The sequence below is a fragment of the Lucilia cuprina genome, chromosome 3 (genome assembly GCF_022045245.1).
Source record: "Lucilia cuprina isolate Lc7/37 chromosome 3, ASM2204524v1, whole genome shotgun sequence".
Taxonomy (NCBI): Eukaryota; Metazoa; Arthropoda; class Insecta; order Diptera; family Calliphoridae; genus Lucilia; species Lucilia cuprina.
The window spans coordinates 4,533,447-4,556,207 of NC_060951.1; the positions used below are offsets into that span (position 1 = coordinate 4,533,447).

At 29.4% G+C, this 22,761-nt stretch overlaps 1 protein-coding gene across 3 annotated transcripts in view; it reads right to left on the reverse strand.

The window, feature by feature from the left end:
* The window catches only part of LOC111677148 (interference hedgehog), a 51,686-nt gene that overhangs the window by 17,325 nt on the left and 11,600 nt on the right, over nt 1–22,761 (reverse strand). The window contains exons 1-2 of one of the 3 annotated variants that reach the window (XM_046946025.1): nt 19,577–19,767; nt 854–1,293 (exon numbers count right to left, since the gene is read on the reverse strand). In XM_046946025.1, the coding sequence (XP_046801981.1) occupies nt 854–1,219 (366 nt within the window). In that variant the 5' untranslated portion in view covers nt 1,220–1,293; nt 19,577–19,767. Of the gene's footprint in view, nt 1–853; nt 1,294–19,576; nt 19,768–22,761 lie in introns of those variants that run through there. The other 2 variants (XM_046946027.1, XM_046946026.1) reach the window with 2 other exon arrangements.

Below are 22,761 nucleotides of genomic sequence, written 5' to 3' on the forward strand. Positions count from 1 at the left end.
TAGATAGATAGATAGATAGATAGATAGATAGATAGATAGATAGATAGATAGATAGATAGATAGATAGATAGATAGATAGATAGATAGATAGATAGATAAATAGTTATATAGATAGACTGGTCTATATTCAAGACTACCGACTAATCTATAGTCAATCCTGTAGATTGATTTATTTTCAAGGCTACATACTGATTCTTAATCAAGACTACAGACTGATCTATACCTAAGACTATACACTTATCTACAGTCAAGACTATACACTGATCTATAGCCAATACTATATTTTGTCAAAGATCAGTGATCTATTGACAAGACTGATACATTGCCAATACTATGGACAGATCTATGGCAAATATAAATGACTGATCTATAGCCCAGACTATAGACTGGTGCATAGTCAATATACTGATCTGTAACCCAAAAAATGGACTGATCTATAGACAAGACTATACACTGATCTATATCCATGACTATATACTTATCTGTAGGCAACATTTACTCAATACACAGACCTATAGTCAAGATTATGGAAAGATCTATAACCAATACTACGGACTTATCTTTAGCCAAGACTATAGACTTATCTGTAGCCGACACTTTAGACTGGTGTATAGTCGATATAATCCAGAATATGAACTGATCTATAGCTAAGACTATAAACTGATTTATAACCAATATATGAACAGATTTATAGCCAAGACTATAGTCGGATCTATAGTCAAGACTAAATACAGATCTATAAGACTGCAAACTGATCTATAGTCAAGATTATAGATAAAACTATAATCAAGAGATCGAAACATAAGAAAAAAAAAGAAATAATCAGAAAGATATAAACATCGTTGCAACTTACCTCCTGTGATAGATATTTATATTTACTTCCATCCCCAGAACGATTACTAGAATGACGAAATTTCCACTCTAAACGATCGGGAGCCAAGTTGACCTCACATTCAAATACTACCTCATCACCCTTGGGAGCAACAGCCGATTCGGGTGAACGTTCAAAATAAACACCCAATATTGAGGACTGCAGACCGCGGGCACTTGTTAATATAACAAGTATAAAAATCACAGATTTAAAAAAAGAACATGATGATGAAGAGCAGCAAAATGATGATGATGCTGTTGATGCTGCTGTTGGTAATACTGATCGCGAAGACGACGATGATGATAATGATGATGAGCAGGTGTTTCTCAACAATGTCAATGACAACATGTTTGTAGATATTTTTTTGTCTGTTTGGTTGAATTTAAAGATTTTTTTAAAACTGATTTTTTGTTGGTTGGTGTCTGCAATGAGATCAAAAATAAAAAAATGGAATTTCATTATAATGTTTTATTGGTGATTTAATTTATTGTAAAAAAAAGTGAACACAAAAAAACTAAAAGCAACATCTGTCAATGTAGGTTTAATGTAAAAAAAAAAAACAAGAAACTAGAGCTGGTTTTGTGGCAAAAGGATCGCATATTTTAAATGCTACAAATTCTATATATAAATCATAAATCAAATACGAAACACTAGTTGTCGTTATATAGGAAAAAATTGTGAAAAAAAACATCACAGAAAAAAGAAGACGAGAAGGAACTGTTTTATAGGTTTGAAGATGTTTGATGCTTTATTGATAGTAGACTGCCATCAAACTACCATTAAATTAGATCGATAAGGAGTTAGAAGGAGAAAATGTTTCTGGTTTGATCTTGTTTGATGATAGTTTGACCTCAAACTTGCTGCAAACCACATTCAGTTTGACAAAAAAGAAGTCAAGGAACAATAATGAGGTTTGAAGAATTTTAATACTTAATTGATATCATACTGCCATCAAACTACCATTAAATCAGGCCGATAAGGAGCCAGAAAGCGAAAAATTTCTTGTTAACTTTTTGATGCTAGTTTGCCCTCAAACTAGCTGCAAACCATATTCACTTTGACAAAGAATAAACCAAGGAGCAAGAATTTTTCAAGTTTGAAGACGTTTGAGACCGATAAGGAGTCAGAAAACTAAAAATTTTCTGGTTTGTACTCGTTTGATGCTAGTTTGACCTTTAAATAGCTTCAAACCATATGCACTTTGACCAATAGAACGACAAGAAGCAGGAAGTTTACAGGTCTTCAAACGTTTGATGTTAACATGATATCAGAATGCCATTAAACTACAAACAAATTAGACAGACATAAAGCGAACAATTTTCTGATTTGTATGTGTTTGATGCTAGTTTGACCTCAAATTAGCTGCAAACCAGATTCACTTCGACAGGAAAAGGAGTCAAGAAGCAAGGATTTTAAAGGTTTGAAGGTGTTTGACACTAGTTTGCTGTCAAACTACTATCAAATTCGTCAAACAAAAAGTTCAGAAAGCGAAATTTTTTCCAGTTTGAACTAGTTTGATGTTAGTTTGACCTCAAATTAGCTGCAAACCAGATTTACTTCGACAGAAAAAGGAGTCAAGTAGCAAGGATATTACAGGTTTAAAGGTGTTTGATGCTTGTTTGCTGTCAAACTACAATCAAATTCGTCAAACGAAAAAAAAAGTTCAGTAAACGAAAATTTTTTCCAGTTTGAACTAGTTTGATGTTAGTATGTCCTCAAATTAGCTGCAAACCAGATTCACTTCGACAGAAAAAGGAGTCAAGGATGTTAAAGGATTGAAGGTGTTTGATGCTAGTTTTCTGTCAAACTACCATCAAATTCGTCAAACAAAAAGTTTAGAAAACGAGAATTTTTCAAGTTTGAACTAGTTTGATGTTAGTTTGACCTCAAACCATATTCATTTTGACAAAAAAAAGAAAAATTTTACAGGTTTAAAGACGTTTGATGCGAAATTTTTTCAGTTTGAACTAGTTTGATGTTAGTTTCAGCAGCTCAAACTAGCGTCAAACCCTATTCACATCGGTAATACAATCGAACATAAATACATTAAAGAATGTTAAAGAAAAAAATGGAAAATAGTACCGCTTTCAAGTCGCTCTTAGCCAACAAGCTTTTCAAACCTCCATCCCTCCCCATTTATTTAACTTGTTTGATTTCTTTGCAAGTTTTGCGCTTGAAAATCCTGTATCATAAAAATAGTTTTGAATTTATTTTTTTGCTGTTAAAGAAAATTTATTACTAGATTTATCAAGGATAACATACAGATGATATTGACGATCGTTAAATTTCTAGTTTACAAAACTATTTGTGTCTGTCTTTCTTGTTATTCAAGTGGTTTCTTTTTCGTGGTTTAAATTTTATTTATTTTTTAACATCAATAAATAACAGCGCAAAAAAAATGCTCCACAACATTATATTTATTTCAGTTTGATTGTAAATAAATAAAATTTAAACCAAAAAAACTTCTAAAATCTTTTTGTGCCAAAGTATAGTTACCACACACACACACACAGTTGATCGTCTTAAATAAAGGAATTTTTTCCAACATTCGGTGGCACAGCATGTGTCCACTAAAAGTTATGCTTTTTTTCGTAGTTTGGTCATTCGTTTGTAGTTTTTTTGCTCCTCTTCTGAAAGAGTTTAGAGTTTGAGTTTCTATTTGTTAATAAAAAATAACAACCTGTTGGCTTTTTACTAGAACTAGATCATAAATAATGTAGATGGTTTCTTTTTTAGTTAATGTTTGGATAAGAAAATGATTAAGCATCAATTGTTGAAAGGGGGAGGAGGGGGAATTCGACTTTTTGAAAGATAAATTCCTTGTAACACAATAAGAACATATAAAACTAGTATAAAAATCAAAATTAGGATTGGACTATAGATTAGACCTTAGATCAGACTTTAGACTACACTATAGACTAGTCTATAGACTGGACTCTCTAATAGACTATAGACTAAACTATAGAACAGACTAGATTATAGACTAGACTATAGATCAGACTGTAGACTAGACTATAGACTAGACTATAAACTAGACCATAGACTAGACTATTGACTAGACTATAGATTAGGCTATACACTAGACTATAGACAAGACTATAGACTAGACTTTTGACAAAAGACAAAACTTTAGACTATATATTTGAATAGACTACAGACTAGACTATAGACTAGACTATAGACTAGACTATAGACTAGACTATAGACTAGACTATAGACTAGACTATAGACTAGACTATAGACTAGACTATAGACTAGACTATAGACAAGACTATAGACAAGACTATAGACTAGACTATAGACTAGACTATAGACTAGACTATAGACTAAACTATAGACTAGACTATAGACTAGACTATAGACTAGACTATAGACTAGACTATAGACTAGACTATAGACTAAACAACAGACTAGACTATAGACTAGACTATGGACTAGACTATAGACTATACCATAGACTAGACTATAGACTGGACTATAAACTAGATTATATACTAGACGATAGACTAGACTATAAACTAGACTATAGACTTCACTATAGACTAGACTATACACCAGGCCATAGACTAGGCTATAGACTTGACTATAGATAAAACTGTAAACTAAACTATAGACTGGACTATAAACTAAACTATTGACTAGGCTATAGACTACACTATAGACTAGATCTATAGACTATTGAAATAAAATAATATACAGATGTTTAATTCCATGTTTGTCAAACTTTTTTAAGTCTTGAAGTTTTTACATTAATATTCTTCAACTACTAAATTAAATCACTTATTTAAGCTTTCAAATTAAAATGCCTGAAATTTCATACTCATGAAATCTTAATTAACTACACACGTCGTCCTACACACGTCAGTACATTTTGAAAACTCCATAGAGAAAGAAACAAAAACTTTTGCCTCTAAACTAAAAATCTTTATAAAAGTTGTTTTTTTTTCGCAACCCCAAACCTGTATGCTTGATTGCTTACAAATGAGGCGTGCTTTTTCTTTAAGCAAAACTTTTTCTTTTAAGGCAAAAATGTAAAAGAAGAAAAAAATCCACAAAAAACAGATCTGCTTCATTTGTGTTGCATTTCGAACAATAATCAATGCACTCTGTGGCATGATTTACATTTGTAGATCCTTTTTTTGTTTTATTTTATTTTGGAGTTACGAATCTTTGTCCGTAGACATTTTAGCTACGCGTGCTTAATTTAAATGCGTACCCTCGATATGTTCGCTTTTTTTAACATGCAGAGTGTTGGAATATGCAAATTCTACTTTTTTTTGACAAGAAAACTAAAATTATTTTATAGAAATAAACGACATGAAGTTATGTTTAAAGTTATAGAACAAAAAAAAAAAAAACTCAAATTAATGTTTTGTAGTAAACATACTCTGTTGGTTTTTTTGTTGGTATCCAACATAGCTCTGAAAGCAACATATGACTCATTCTTTGTAGATTTAATAAATCCAAAAGCTCTTTGTATGTTTTAAAGGCTTTAGACTATAGTCTAGTCTATAATCCAGTCTTTACATTAGTCTACTCTATAGTTTGTAGTGTAGTCTGTAATGCAGTCTACAGTCTAGTCTATAGTTTAGTCTATAGTATAGTCTATAGTCTAGTCTATAGTCTAGTCTATAGTCTAGTCTATAGTCTAGTCTATAGTCTAGTCTATAGTCTAGTCTATAGTCTAGTCTATAGTCTAGTCTATAGTCTAGTCTATAGTCTAGTCTATAGTCTAGTCTATAGTCTAGTCTATAGTCTAGTCTATAGTCTAGTCTATAGTCTAGTCTATAGTCTAGTCTATAGTCTAGTCTATAGTCTAGTCTATAGTCTAGTCTATAGTCTAGTCTATAGTCTAGTCTATACTCTAGTCTATAGTCTAGTATATAGACTAATCTATAGTCTAGTGTATAGTCTTATAGACTCTATAGACTCTTTCTTTGTAGATTTATTAAATCCAAATGCTCTTTGTATGTTTCAAAGGCTTTAGACTATAGTCTAGTCTACAATCCAGTCTATACATTAGTCCACAGTCTACTCTATAGTTTGTAGTGTAGTCTGTAATCCAGTCTACAGTCTAGTCTATAGTCTCGTCTATAGTCTAGTCTATAGTCTAGTCTATAGTCTAGTCTATAGTCTAGTCTATAGTTTAGTCTATGGTCTAGTCTATAGTCTAGTCTATAGTCTAGTCTATACTCTAGTCTATAGTCTAGTCTATACTCTAGTCTATAGTCTAGTCTATAGACTAATCTATAGTCTAGTCTATAGTCTAGTCTATAGACTAATCTATAGTCTAGTCTATAGTCTAGTCTATAGACTAATCTATAGCTTTGTAGATTTATTAAATCCAAATGCTCTTTGTATGTTTCAAAGGCTTTAGACTATAGTCTAGTCTACAATCCAGTCTATACATTAGTCCACAGTCTACTCTATAGTTTGTAGTGTAGTCTGTAATCCAGTCTACAGTCTAGTCTATAGTCTCGTCTATAGTCTAGTCTATAGTCTAGTCTATAGTCTAGTCTATAGTCTAGTCTATAGTTTAGTCTATGGTCTAGTCTATAGTCTAGTCTATAGTCTAGTCTATACTCTAGTCTATAGTCTAGTCTATACTCTAGTCTATAGTCTAGTCTATAGACTAATCTATAGTCTAGTCTATAGTCTAGTCTATAGACTAATCTATAGTCTAGTCTATAGTCTAGTCTATAGACTAATCTATAGTCTAGTCTATAGTCTAGTCTATAGACTAATCTATAGTCTAGTCTATAGTCTAGTCTATAGACTAATCTATAGTCTAGTCTATAGTCTAGTCTATAGTCTAGTCTAGTCTATAGTATAGTCTATAGTCTAGTCTATAGTCTAGTCTATAGTCTAGTCTATAGTCTAGTCTATAGTCTAGTCTATAGTCTAGTCTATAGTCTAGTCTATAGTCTAGTCTATAGTCCAGTCTATAGTCTAGTCTATAGTCTAGTCTATAGTCTAGTCTATAGTCTAGTCTATAGTCTAGTCTATAATCTAGTCTATAGTCTAGTCTATAGTCTAGTCTATAGTCTAGTCTATAGTCTAGTCTATAGTCTAGTCTATAGTCTAGTCTATAGACTAGTCTATAGTCTAGTCTATAATCTAGTCTATTGTCTAGTCTATTGTCTAGTCTATAGTCTAGTCTATAGTCTAGTCTATTATCTAGTCTATAGTCTAGTCTATAGTCAAGTCTATAGTCTAGTCTATAGCCTAGTCTATAGTCTAGTATATAGTGTAGATCAAGAAGTTTTCTAAAGAAAAGAGATCTCTGGAAGATCAATAACTTTTCTATAGAAAAGTGATATCTAGAAGATCAACAACCTTTCTAAAGTTGCAGTATAGAAAAGTAAATAATTTCCAAGTGTTAAGAACAGCTTTCTCTAATCAGAAGGCATAATCTTTCTTCTGACACGTTTTCATCATCAAACTTCTGCCAATTATGTATAAGAGAAATTCCTGCTAAGAGACACATCATTAAAAACACATTTTGAACTACAAATATGCATTTAAACAGTTTTTAGTATAAACTATTGTTACCTCAACCAATCAACCAACCATTCAATTTTCCTTCCTGCTTAATGACATTAAAGTTTTCTAAACTATTTCATTATATTTTTTTTTGTTTCTCTAAAGTTTAAGTTTTATTGAGGCCCCTAAGGAAGTTTCATTTTTCAAGCTAAAGGTATGATTTCATTTGAAAGTTAAAAATGTATTTAAGTATAAATTCCCTAAAGATATTTAAAGGTATTTAATTACTTTAAGGCACTGTGCGAAATAAAAATACTAATAAAATAGTGTGGAAAATGATGGTTGAGGTATTGGTGCGATTTCTTGGTAATCATCTTTATATTATGCAGCTCAGATAGCACAGTTGGTCTTTTGTTTCCTTCTCTACCTCTTTTTCTCTTTCTCACTCTTTATCTGAATCGACTAGATACGCATCTTTTGAAAACATAATATTACATTTGATTTTTAATCTAAATTGTGTTTATGTGAGTTGAGGCACAAAAATATAAATTCTTTAGCTGGCAGTTGGTTCTCGAGTTGTATAGGAACCTTAAGAGATAATGTTTTCAACATTTTTCTGCACTTTAACGCGTATGATATTTAAGTTTACCTTTAAATGCTGATTGTCAAGTTGTTGTTTTCTTTTTTTTGTGGTGTCTCTCTTAAAGGGGTCTTTTGTGTGGCAAAAACCAAACGTATGATGAGTTGAATACATTTGGAATATTTTAAAACTATTCCTTTTTTAAAAGATTTTTTCTTTTGGTGCAGTTGTTTTTGTGATTGGGTCTGGCTATTAAATGTTAAGTTTTTTTTTCAAAACTTAAAGGCGGCTTTCAAGACAAAAGAAAACGAAAATTCCATTTAAACTGGAGCTAGTTGAAGAACACTGAATTGTACAGACATTTGTATGAGAGAGATGAAGACGAACTTGAAAGTTCATATAGAAAAATTATTAAAAAAGTTCTTGATCTTGACAAAATCACTTTTCTATAGAAAAGTTTTTGATCTTAACAAGATCACTTTTCTATAGAAAAGTTTTTGATCTTGACAAGATCTCTTTTCTATAGAAAAGTTTTTGATCTTGACAAGATCACTTTTCTATAGAAAAGTTCTTGATCTTGACAAGATCACTTTTCTATAGAAAAGTTCTTGATCTTAACAAGATCACTTTTCTATTTACAAGATCTTGATCTTGACAAAATCACTTTTCTATAGAAAAGTTATTGATCTTGTCAAGATTACTGTTCTTTAAAAAAGTTCTTGATCTTGACAAAATCACTTTTCTATAGAAAAGTTCTTGATCTTGACAAGATCACTTTTCTATAGAAAAGTTCTTGATCTTGACAAGATCACTTTTCTATAGAAAAGTTCTTGATCTTGACAAGATCACTTTTCTATAGAAAAGTTCTTGATCTTGACAAGATCACTTTTCTATAGAAAAGTTCTTGATCTTGACAAGATCACTTTTCTATAGAAAAGTTCTTGATCTTGACAAGATCACTTTTCTATAGAAAAGTTCTTGATCTTGACAAGATCACTTTTCTATAGAAAAGTTCTTGATCTTGACAAGATCACTTTTCTATAGAAAAGTTCTTGATCTTGACAAGATCACTTTTCTATAGAAAAGTTCTTGATCTTGACAAGATCACTTTTCTATAGAAAAGTTCTTGATCTTGACAAGATCACTTTTCTATAGAAAAGTTCTTGATCTTGACAAGATCACTTTTCTATAGAAAAGTTCTTGATCTTGACAAGATCACTTTTCTATAGAAAAGTTCTTGATCTTGACAAGATCACTTTTCTATAGAAAAGTTCTTGATCTTGACAAGATCACTTTTCTATAGAAAAGTTCTTGATCTTGACAAGATCACTTTTCTATAGAAAAGTTCTTGATCTTGACAAGATCACTTTTCTATAGAAAAGTTCTTGATTTTGACAAGATCACTTTTTTATGGAAAAGTTCTTGATCTTGACAAGATTACAGTTCCTTAAAAAAGTTCTTGATCTTGACAAAATCACTATTCTATAGAAAAGTTTTTGATCTTAACAAGATCTCTTTTCTATAGAAAAGTTTTTGGTCTTAACAAGATCTCTTTTCTATAGAAAAGTTTTTGGTCTTAACAAGATCTCTTTTCTATAGAAAAGTTATTGATTTTGTCAAGTTGACTTCGCTATAGAAACGTTCTTGATCTTGTTAATATCACTTTTCTTATAAAAGTTCTTGATAATGACAAGATCACTTTTCTGCAGAAGAGTTCTTGATCTTGACATGATCAATTTCCAAGAGAAAAGTTCCTGATCTTGTCAATATCACTTTTCATTAGAAAAGTTTCTGATTTTCATAAGATCACTTTTTAACGATCAAAACAAACAGACCGATTATAAGGCACGATCATCAAAGTTGACGAACGACATTGCTTTACTTTTTTGATGATTTCTTCAAGTATATTGAATACAACAAAAAAATAAACAGTCCGTGCATAACTGAATGACTGTCAGTTAAATGTATGATCTTAAAGATGTATGATCATACAATTCACAAAATGAAACACAATACAGCAACATCATTTCAATTGGAAAACTAAAGCAGAAAATCATTTTAATTCTTGTCTTTTTTTGTTTCAACATTTTGCTGCATGAATAGCTAAGATATCAGCAACCTGCCAGCATATAAAAAAAATAAAAAAATCAGATCATTATTAACGATATTTTAAAGATCATAAAATGATCTTTAAACGATAATAAAGAAAAAAATTTAAGTTAGAGGATTTTATAAAGGATAATAAAACTGTAGAAAACTATGAAAAACCTTGACTGGATCAACAATTTCTCTATAGAAAAGTGATCTTGTCAAGATCAAAAACATTTTTGTCAAGATCAAAAACTTTTCTATAGAAAAGTGATATTGACAAGACCAAAAACTTTTCTTTTGAAAAGTGATATTGACAAGATCAAGAACTTTTTTACGGAAAAGTGATATTGAAAAGATCAAAAAGTTTTCTTTAGAAAGTGATCTTGTCAAGATCGAGAACTTTTTTATAGAAAAGTGATCTTGTCAAGATCGAGAACATTTCTATAGCGAAGTTAACTTCACAAGATCAAAAACTTTTCTATAGCAAAGTCAACTTTACAAGATCAAGAACGTTTATTTAGCGAAGTCAACTTGAAATAATCAAAAACTTTTCTATAGAAAAGTGATCTTGTCAAGATCGAGAACTTTTCTATAGAAAAGTGATCTTGTCAAGATCAAGAACATTGCTATAGAAAGAGAACTTTTCTATAGCGAAGTCAACTTCACAAGATCAAACATTTTTCTATAGCGAAGTCAACTTAACAAGATCAATAACTTTTCTATAGAAAAGTGATATTGACAAGATCAAAAACTTTTCTATAGAAAAGTGACTTTGTCAAGATCAAAAACTTTCCAATAGAAAAGTGATCTTGTCAAGATCAAGAACTGTTCTTTAGAATAGTCATACTGTTAAGATCGAGAACATTTCTATAAAGAAGTGATATTGACAAGATCGTTTCTATGGAAAAGTGATCTTGTGAGGATCAAAAGCTTTTCTTTAAAAAAGGTTCTTGTCAATATTAAGAAGTTTTCTATACAAAACTAGTATTGACAAGATCAAGAACTTTTCTAAAGAAAAGTGATCTTGCCAATATCAAGAACTATTCTAAAGAAAAGTGATCTTGCCAAGATCTAGAACTTTTCTATAAAAAAGTGATCTTATCAAGAATATTTCTTTAGAAAAGTGATATTGACAGGATCAAGAACTTTTCTTTATAAAAGTGATATTGACAAGATCAATAACTTTTCTGTAGAAAAGTGATCTTATCAAGATAAAAAGCTTTTCTATAGTAAAGTGATCTTTTGAAAATCAAGATCTTTTCTAAAAATTACTATAAAATTCTAAAATATTGTTGCTTAAGACTTTGTATACCCCAAATCTGATTGTGACAATTGATGATCTTGCCAAAAATTGATGTTCTTTTGGTGTGACTTTTCAAAAACCCTCCTTTGTTTTGCTTCATTTTAAACACTATTTGATTGGCAATAAAAAAATTGTTTTTTTTTTTTTATTCTTTAACCGAAAACTTAATGGAATTCAAAGTCATTATTATACATTTCTTAAAGTGGCATTGTTTTTGAAAAAAATTTAAAACGCAAAAAGATATTTTAAAACAGCATAAAATTGTTGAATTTAAAAAAGGAATTCCAAAAAAAAATTATTATAATTTTAAAATATTTTTTCTTAAGAAAAAAACTCAAAAGAAAAGGAACAACAAGAAAAAGAGGATGATCATTATTAATAATATTTTGAAAAAAAATTTTTTTGAAAAAAAAAAAAAACGTAATAATTGAACTTAAACATGAAAGCTTAAGGAATTTTGTTATGAATCATCTAATAGTATGTTTAAAACTAATTAAAGGTTAGAAAAACCTCAAAAGATTTCAATATTAACGAGCAACAGACGTTTCTTGAACAAATCAAAGACCAACTAAAATTTTAAATTAAAAAATTCAAAAAAAATTTTGTACTAAAAACCAAAGAAAATTCCTTTAACGTAACCAAAAGAAATGAACATAAAACCTTAAATATTAAAATTATTATGATTTATGAACGTGAATATTTTGTTTAAAATTTATATTAAGAAACCAATAAAACAGGTCTTAGGATTTTCAAAAAAAAAGACATAATCTACATACCATCAATTTAAACTGCCACAAAAACAAAAGGAATTTTTAATTATACTGCACACAATAAAAAGGAGAAAAAAAATGCAACACAAAATGGTGGCATATTAAGTTTAGGAATAAAAAAGATACATGAGCACTTTTCCATACAAAACATCAATATGATTTTTTATAGAAACGTTGTTGTTGATCATAATCTTGTTAACATCACTTTTCTATAGAAAAGTTGCTGATTTTGTAAAGATCAATTTTCTATAGAGAAAGGCTTGATCTTGTCGAGATCAGTTTTCTTAAAAACAGTTGAAGATCTAGTCAAAATCACTTTTACTATAGAAAAGTTCTTGCTTGATCTTGAGATTTATTTTTCTTATCAAGATCATTGTTTAAGAGAAAAGTTCTTGATCCTGTAGAGATCACTTTTCATAAGAAAAGTTCTTGATCTTGTTAAGATCAGTTTTCTTAAGAAAAGTCCTTAATCTTGTTAAGATCAGTTTTCTTAAGAAAAGTTCTTGATCTTGTTAAGATCTGTTTTCTTAAGAAAAGTTCTTGATCTTGTTGAGATTTGTTTTCTATGAGAAAGTTGTTGATCTTGTCAAGTTGATTTTTTTATAGAAAAGTTCTTAGTTTTGACAAGATCACTTTTCTATAGAAAAGTAATTGATCTTGTGAAAATCACTTTTCTGTAGAAAAGTTATTGATGTTGTGAAGATCACTTTTCTAAAGAAAAGTTCTTGATCTTGTCAAGTTGTCTTTTCTAAAGAAAAGTCCTTGATTTTCTCAATTTGATATTCTTGATCTTGTCAAGTTGACTTTTCAACAAAAAAGTTTTTGATCTTGTCAAGTTGACTTTTCTGTGGAAAAGTTCTCGATCTTGTCAAGATGACTTTTTATATAGAAAAGTTGTTGATTTTGTCAAGTTGACTTTTTGATAAAAAAGTTCATGATCTTGTCAAGATCACTTTTTATATAGAAAAGTTCTTGATCTTGTCAAGTTGACTTTTCTACAGAAATTATGTTGATCCTGTCAAGTTGACCTTTCTATAGAAAAGTTTTTGACCTTTTGAAGATCAAATTACTCTAGAAAAGTTGTTGATCTTATCAAGATCAATATTCTATAGAAAAGTTGTTGATCTTATCAAGATCACTTTTCTATAGAAAAGTTATTGATCTTATTAAGTACTTTATCTTCAAAATCAATAATCTATAGAGAAGTAGTTGATCTTGTCAAGATCCCTTTTCTACAGAACAATTCTTGATCTTGTCAGGATCACTTCTTTATAGGAAAGATGTTGATCTTGTCAAAAGAAGTTTGCCAACATAATGAACCATCTACAGAAAAGCTGTTGATCTTGCCTATAGAAAATTTTTGATCTAATCAAGATCAATTCTTTATAGAAAGATCAAGATTACTTTGATTGTCAAGATCGTTTGGTTGCTCCGAAAATTCGAACAAAACCAAGAAAGTCTTGCTTTTTTTCTTTTGGAAGTTTTATTTAGCGATTTTTGAAGACTTTAAGACCGATACTTTCAGTCGTTCGATATTCCTTTGGTTTCATAAACAAATTTGTTTCTGTTCATGTATAGAAGGCATTTAAAAACAAACTATAAAACTGCAAAAATTTAAATTAAATGAATACTGCTGAAGCATCATAATCAACGCTTTTTTAAACATGTTTTTACAATAACAAAAATACAAAAAACGACCAAAAATATTCAATACATTTAAATGCAACAAGCAGTCAATTGTCCAACTTAACAATAAACTCCATGGCAAAACTATCAGATGTTTCAAATTGTTACACACACAGGACCACAAAGGAGAAAGAAAGATGCGAACACAAAACAACGACAAACAGAGTAAAAAAAAATTCAACGGAGAATGCCAAAGAAAAACCAGAGTCACACCACACAAGGGCGCTTTTCAAAAGCTTTAAGCTTTAGTTTACATTTAATAAGGAATGGACATGGACACTGGCTGACGTTTGACTGCAAACAATAAAAAGCAGAGTAACAATTTTTCTTGTTGCTCTATAAAGAGTGAAAAAAAGAAACTGGATTGAAAGAATTCCAAAACAACAAGTGGCATTGACTTTAAGCGAACAGACAGCTAGATATATAATCAAACTAACAACATGCCACAACAACGAGGCAAACAGGCAGGCAGGCAAAAACCATTATTAAACATGGTCTTTGTGACGCCTCTTTGGAGGCAACAACAAGTATAAAAACATCATCATTCCAAACAATACGAACGACAACCAGCCCAAAACTTATGCACTCGAGTTAGAGGATTTCTTTAAGAAAACCGTGTTACACTGTATGTTGCTTAAAACATAATAATCATAATGATGATAGTGATGATGATGTTGATGATGCTCTGAGTGAATGTTAATAATGATGTTATAGTTGCTGTAAAGGCTGCTGTTGGCTTTTAGTCTTAAAAAAAAATGACTTTGAAATGATGCTGATGCTGATGACGACAACAACGTTGATGATTTCGCGTATGTGGCTGCTTCAGCAGCACTTCATCAATTTTTATGTCTTTCAAAAATAACAGCGAAAAACACATTGCAAATCTTATTTAAAGAATTGCAAACAGCTGCTTTAGAAAATGTTCATCTTAATGCACTTTGCTACCAATAACAACATTAATATTGGTGCCACAAAACAGCAACAATGTGTTTTTTTCTTCTTTAAACTACTTATTGCCAACAACAACAAGCTAACAACAAAAATCATAATAAAATCATAATATATATGAAGTAAAAGAAAAGAAAAAAACTGGCCTTAAAGATCTTAGCAAAAACACTGAAAGAAATTACTCAAAGTTTTGCGGAATCAGTAAGGAAATTGAGCAGTTAAAAGATCTTTGAACTAATCTCTGAAAGTTGTAAGAGAAACCCCAAAAATTCTTCTAGAACTTCGAAGAAAAAGATCATAAGATCCTCGTTTTTAAAGAAAAACTGGATTGTATCAAATAAAGAGCTTTTATAACCAAAACTTCCGAAGAAAAGTTCAGAAATTCCTCGAAAATTTTGAAATTCTCAGATCTATTAAACAAAGAAGTTCAATCTCCAAACTCCAGGGTGGAAACACATTAAATTCCTTTAATATTCCAAGAACAAACAAATGAAGTATTTCTATTTCTTCAACTGAAAGAGTAAAGACATCAAATGAACCAATGAGACCCAAACACTAAAAGGAAAGACATGAAATTTCTCGAAAATGTCAGAATTCCATCAAGTACCAGATGAAGGCGAAGAGAATTGTAACAAATTCCCTAAATATTGAGTTATTCCGGGATCTATTTAGGCATACGTTTCAATCTCCAATACTCATTGAAGAGAGACATACAATTCTTCGAGTATTTTGGATTTTTGAGAACTACAAAATGAAGAATTTCAATAAAACTAGAAACTTGGAGCACGGAACAGCTAGAAATTTCCTAAACAATGTGGAATTCCGCTAACTATACAAAGCCGAAACTTAATCTTAGAAACTCCAACAAGAAATATATGAATTTCCACGAACATTGAGGAGAATATATCAAATACTCAACTTCCATCTCAAAAACTTTAAAAAGAAAAGATCGTTGACTTTCGAAAAGATCGTTGAGTCAACTGAGTTATTCCCAGATCTATTTGTGTATAAATTTCAATCTCCAATACTCATTGAAGAGAGACATAAAATTCCTCGACTATTTTGGATTGTCGGGATCTGCAAAACGAGAAATTTCAATAAGCGCAACTCCTCGAAAGAAAACTAGAAACTTAGAAGACAGAACAGGGAGAAATTTCCTAAATAATGTGGAATTCCGCTAAATATACAAAGCCGAAACCAAATCTCAAAAACTCCAACAAGAAGTAGATGAATTTCCAAGAACATTGAGAAGAATCTATCAAATAACTAACCTTCATCTCAAAAACTCTAATAAGAAAACATCGTAGACATTCGAAATCTCTCAAATGAAGAGTTTAAATCTTGAAAAATCTTTAAAGAGAGAATTTCAAGATCTTCTAAAGAAAACGAAAACAAACTCCTCAAAAGTTGGGAATTCCGAACCTACACTTGGAGAAGAGAGGAAACATATTCAACGATTATTTTGGAATAATAAGATCTAATGATGTTTTTCCATCATCAAAACTTTGAGAACTTGGAGATCTACTTAATGGAAAGTTAAGGTCACTTAAATTTTTGGGAATAAAAGCAACATAGTCCTTGTATTTGGTGAATATCCGTGATGTTTTGAATGAAGAGTTTGCAACTCAAAAAGTACAAAAAGAAATTAATTAAATTCGTAAAATATTGTGAAGCTACGAGATCTACTAAATGGAAAGTTAAGGCCTCTCAAATTTAGGAAATAAAGGCGACATATTCCTGGTATTTGGTGAAATGGAATCCAACAAATTCCTCGATTTGAACTACAAAATTTCAAGTCGGAAGAATAAAACTAGAAACTAAAAAACTAGATATTCCGAAGTTGATGTATCAATGGAAACGAGAATGTTAACCAAAAAGGAAACTAGAAACTCTTGGGACATTGTGACAGTTTGTTAAACTGTAGAAACTAAGAGAATTATTGAGAAATTTCCAAAAACTCTTAAATAATGAATTTCAATCTCCCAAATCTTAAGAAAAAAGTTTAAATATCGATACGTTCTCTTCCTATGAACTATTTTTAACCTTTAATGATCTAAAAAGGAAACTAGAAACTCTTTGGACATTGTGACAGCTGTCAAACTGTAGAAACTAAGAGAATTATTGAGAAATTTCCAAAACATTTCAATAATGAATTTCAATCTCCCAACTCTTAAGGAAAAAGTTCAAAAATCGAGAAGTACTTTTCCTCTAAACTAGTTTTTCCCAGTGTATTTGCTCGTACAACTTGTTACAACATTGTTTTTGTTCATTTTAGTTTGTCTAGTTTGTTGTTTGTTTGAGCTGTCGGTTGTTTTAGGAAAATATGCATGTTACCACCTTGGTTCTTGATCTTTTTTTTTTTGCAATTTTGTTGTTATTATTGTTAAATCTTTTTTTTACAATATTGCAAATATTGTAATAACAATATATTGTTGCTGCTGCTGCTGCTCTTGTCATCTTAGATTTTTTTACATCTCAGACAACATCGCAACCCTATATTGAACACTCATTAACAAGTCGTCATTTTAAATTATTAAATGTTAGGAAGAACTAGAAGAAATCAAAGCATACAAGCAAGAAAAATTCAGTTGTAACATGCAAAATGTAATAATTGTTTTGTTACAACTTTAGCTTTGAGTAATAGTTGAAGGGTTCTGAGGCTTTTTGCTGTGTCTTCTTAACAGCTTTCAAAAGTTTTGAAATGTTTAATAAATTTTGTTTCACAACTGGTTTGTTGGGCTCAAATGATATGTTGGAAGAAGATGATGAATGATGTCTGGGTGATGGAATTATAATTGAATGAAATTTTTTTTAAACTAGATATAAAGATATTTTAGGAGATAACATTGAGAGGGGAGAGGGAAAGAATGAAGGGAGAATGTAAAACGTTTAAGGAGGAAATAGCAGAAATAGTTTTGTTTAAAGTTTGAGGCTTTTGTTTGAAGTTGAGGGGGGAGAATAGTATCTGCGAAACCATTATCTAATTAAAGGTTGTTTTAAAAATGTTTGATCAAACCTGTTTAAGTTTAAAGCTTATTTTATAAGAATGTAACAAAATATACATGTTAAAAGCATTTTGTTGAAGTAAATGAGATAGTTTAAAGGCAATTTGAAGATGTTTGGTATCATACGAAAAGGTTCGTAAGGGTTTGAACAAAATTATTTGTAAATAAAAGAAAAATTTAAAAGCAAAAGTTTTAAATCACAAGTAAAAAGTATGTTTTTGTGAAAATTAAAGTTAGTTTGAAGCTGTTTGATGTGAAACAAGTTTGAACGAAATTTTTTTAATTAAAGTTATTTTTACTTAAATTTTTGTCATAAATGTCAAGTTCAGAGTGTTAAATGGTGATAAAACAGTTAGTTCGATGCTGTTTGATGTCATACAACTAAGTTTGAAGAGGCTAAAAGAACGTACGAACTAAATACAACTTTTTCTAAATTTTATAGAAATTTTTCAAAAATTTTGTAAAAAGTTTGATCAAACTTCACCAAGTATTAAAAAATGGCAAAATTAAACAGTTTAAAGCTTTTTTTAGCATTAAGAAGATATTTTGAAACCCTATGTTAAAAATTATAAAATGTTCGATATCATACTTAAAGGTTCGAAGAAGTTTGAACAATTTTTTTCCCAGATTTCAGTAAAATTAAGCAAAAGTAAACAGTAAAAATAAATCAAAAGTTAATAGTGATTTTGTAGATATAAAAGTAAGTTTGAAGCTATTTGATATCATACAATCAAGTTTGAATAGGTTGTAAGCAGAAATTAAAGGAGTTTAAAAACAATTTAATGTTGCATTAAAAGTAAAATAACTATATTACTTGTTTAATAAGCTAGTTTGATGCTGTTTGATACCATACCTAATGGTATGGCGCGGGTTTTAAGTGTTCTAATACAAAGATCATAAAGTTTTTTTCAAACTTTTAGTGTTATAGGTTTTAACAATAATTTTCTTGCTACTAATATCTTCTTATTATTCCTCCACTTCCAACTCATCTTCACAGCCTAAAAACCTTTTCGAAATAAAAATCAATTTAATTCTTTTCTTTTTAACATTTTTCTTTTTTTTTGTTACTTGACCAATAAACATCTGCCAAAACAAGTTCGATTTATCACATACGAAAGCAACAACAACAATTCAATACAATTCCAACAAAGTAAGCAGACATTGGAATAAAAAGCTCCAACTCCAAAACATTCTCTTCATGATATTGAAAAAAAAACTCAAGACTTTTAAAAAAGTTATTGAACACGTAAAGAATTTCAACTTAAGCGGCAGCATGATGTGGTATGCCGCAGCAAGCAAAAACTACAAAAGTGTTGTAGAAACTATAAAATAACCGGTAATCGTATAAAGGTTAAAAAAGGAATTCAAGAAGGGAATTTGTTCAAAATTCAGGAAAACATATCAAAAATATTGAAATAAAATAAAGTCTAGTCTAAAGTCTTGTTTAAAGTTTAGTCTAAATTCCAGTCTATAGTCTAATCTATAGTCTAGTACATATTCTAGTCTATAGTAGAGTCTATAGAGTAATCTATTCTATAGTCTAGTCTATAGTCTAGTCTATAGTTTAGTCTATGGTCTAGTCTATAGTCTAGTCTATAGTCTAGTCTATAGTCTAGTCTATAGTCTAGTCTATAGTCTAGTCTATAGTCTAGACTACAGTCTAGTCTATAGTCTAGTCTATAGTCTAGTTTATAGTCTAGTCTATAGTCTAGCATATAGTCTAGTCTATTGTCTAGTCTATAGTTTAGTCTATAATCTAGTCTATATATGTTAAAATGAGAATATTTTGTTAAAACAATAAAAACTAATTAATATATAAACTTATTTCTAATAACTTACAGTTTGCTTTGTTGTTGTAGTTGTTGTTGCTGTCTTATTTGACAGTTAAAACACTATTCCTTTTTTCATCTCATTTTGCCGCCATATTCTATTAAACTTAATGCTTTTGCTTCATAATATTTTTTTTTTTTTTTGAATTATTGTAATCACAACAACATAAAATAATAAATAACACACTTTATCAGATCATATTTTTTTTTTGTCTGCTTACGAATGGCCTGGAAACAAAAAAAACAGCAACAATTGCATTAATTATTGGGCAAGTGGCGTTTTTTTGGTTTTGCAAATTTTCTAACACTTTTTTCACTAATTTCAAAAACACTTTTCATTAATATTTTTATATACAAATATAAATTGATATTTTCTTAATAAAATACATGAAAAATATTTTAATTTTAACAATTTATAAACGATTTCTATTAAATTAAACAGGACTATTAAAATTTAACAACCGAACACTTAAGAAATTTAAAGAAAACTAAAGCAAAAGAACAAAAGCATCACTTTTTGCAGTTGTTGTTGCTCATTAACTTGTAAAGTATACAATAACAACAATAATATACTATTGTGATTTTTTCTTTAGTTATTTGCCGCCTTGTTTTTTAATAGTTGTAATAACAACAACATATATCCCCTCTTGCACTACCAAAAATAATACTCTCTTTCCGACAATAACTCTCCCTAAATCTGTCTGCTTACGAATGGCCCTGGAATAAAAAAAACAGCAATAATTGCATTAATATTTTTGACAAAATGCGTTTTTTTGGTTTTTCTAACACTTTTTTCACGAATTTCAACAACACTTTCATTAATATTTTTATATATAAATATAATTTAACATTGTCTTTAGAATATACAACAAATATATTTTCATTTTAACATTTAATTAACACGATAGATTAATTTAAATGAGACTATTAGTATTAAACAACCAAACACTTTAAAAATTTGTAGAAAACTGAAGAAAAAGACAAATAACTAAAGGAACAAATTATATTAGTATTTTTAATTTTTATTGTTGTTGTTATTAATACTCTACTAGTTAAAGAGCTAATAATAACAATAACAACAAGATCAACACCAACAACCGCAACAAGTGATGCTTTTTTTCATTCGCTTTAGTTTTCTTCAAATTTCTTTCGGTTCGGTTGTTATTTGTTAATCGCCCTGTTTAAATTAATGTAAATCGTTAATTAATTGTTAATATTAAAATATTTTTGTTGTATTTTAATAAGAAAATATTAACTTATATTATTATATAAAAATTTTAATGAAAAGTGTTGTCGAAATTAGTGAAAAGTGTGTTAGAAAATTTTCAAAACCAAAAAACGCATTTTGCCAAATATATTAATGCAATTATTGCTGTTTTTGATTCCAGGGCCATTCGCAAGCAGACAGATTTAGGGAGAGTTATTCAAAGAAAGAGATTGTTTGTTTTTGGGAGTGCAAGAAAGGGTTGTTGTTATTACAATGATTGAATGATGTTAAGAAGCAAAAGCATATGACTTAAAGACGACAGTTAACTAAGGGCACAATTGACAATAGTATTTGTAGTTGTTATTGTTGTTATTATTACTCTAGTATTGAAAGAGTAAATCATAACAGTAACAACAACCGCAACAAGTGACGCTTTTGTTCTTTTGCTTTAGTTTTCTATAAATTTCTAAAGTGTTCGGTTTTTAAGTGTTAATAGTCCTGTTTAAATTAATCTAAATCATTAATTAATTGTTAATATTAAAATTTTTTTGTTGTATTGTATTAGGAAAGTCTTAATTTATATTTTCGTATAAAATTTTTAATCAAAAGTGTGGTTGAAATTAGTGAAAAATGTGTTGGAAAATTTGCAAAACCAAAAAAAGTAAAATTTGCCAAACTTATCAATGAAATTATCGATGTCTATAGTTTCCAGGGCCATTCGCAAGCAGACAGATTTAGGCAGAGTTATTTAAACAAAGAGAGTAGGGAGTGCAAGTAGGGGTTGTTGTTATTACAATTATTGAATGAAATTAAGAAGCAAAAGCATATGACTTAATGACTGCAGGGAACATTTGACAATAGTATTTGTAATTGTTATTGTTGTTATTAATACTCTATTAGTAAAAGAGAAAATCATAACAGTAACAACAAAAACCGCAACAAGTGACGCTTTTGTTCTTTTTCTATAGTTTTCTATAAATTTCTTAAGTGTTCGGTTGTTAAGTATTAATAGTCCTGTTTAAATTAATATAAATCGTTAATTAATCGTTAATATTAAAATATTTTTGTTGTATTTTATTGAGAAAATCTTAATTTATATTTGTATATAAAAATTTTAAAGAAAAGTGTTTTCGAAATTAGTGAAAAAAGTGTGTGAAAATTTGCAAAACCAAAAAAGTAAAATTTGCCAAATTTATCAATGAAATTATCAATGTTTATAGTTTCCAGGGCCATTCGCAAGCAGACAGATTAAGGCAGAGTTATTGAAAGAAAGAGAGTGTTACTTTTTGGGAGTGCAAGAAGGGGTTGATGTTATTGCAATGATTGAATGATGTTAAGAAGCAAAAGCATATGACTTAAAGGCGGCAGCTAACTAAGGGAACAATTGACAGTAGTATTTGTAATTGTTGTTATTATTACTATGGTAGTGAAAGAGTAAATCATAACAGTAAAAACAGACCAACACCAACAACCGCAACAAGTGACGCTTTTGTTCTTTTGCTTTAGTTTTCTATAAATTTCTTAAGTGTTCGGTTGCGAAGTGTTAATAGTCCAGTTTAAATAATTCTAAATCGTTAATTAAACGTTAATATTAAAATATTTTTGTTGTATTTTATTAAGAAAATGTTAATTAATATTTTTATATAAAAATTTTATTGAAAAGTGTTGTTGAAATTAGTGACAAAAGTGTTAGAAAATTTTCAAATGTGAATGCAATTCTTGCTGTTTTTTGATTCCAGGGCCATTCGTAAGCAGACTGATTTAGGGAGAGTTAAGGTCAGAAAGAGAGTATTGTTTAATGGGAGTAGGTGTTGTTGTTATTACAATTATTGAATGAAATTAAGAAGCAAAAGCATATGGCTTAATGACTGCAGTTAACTAAGGGCACAACTGACAATAGTATTTGTAATTGTTGTTGTTATTATTAATACTCTATTAGTAAAAGAGTAAATCATAACAGTAAAAACAAGACCAACACCAACAACCGC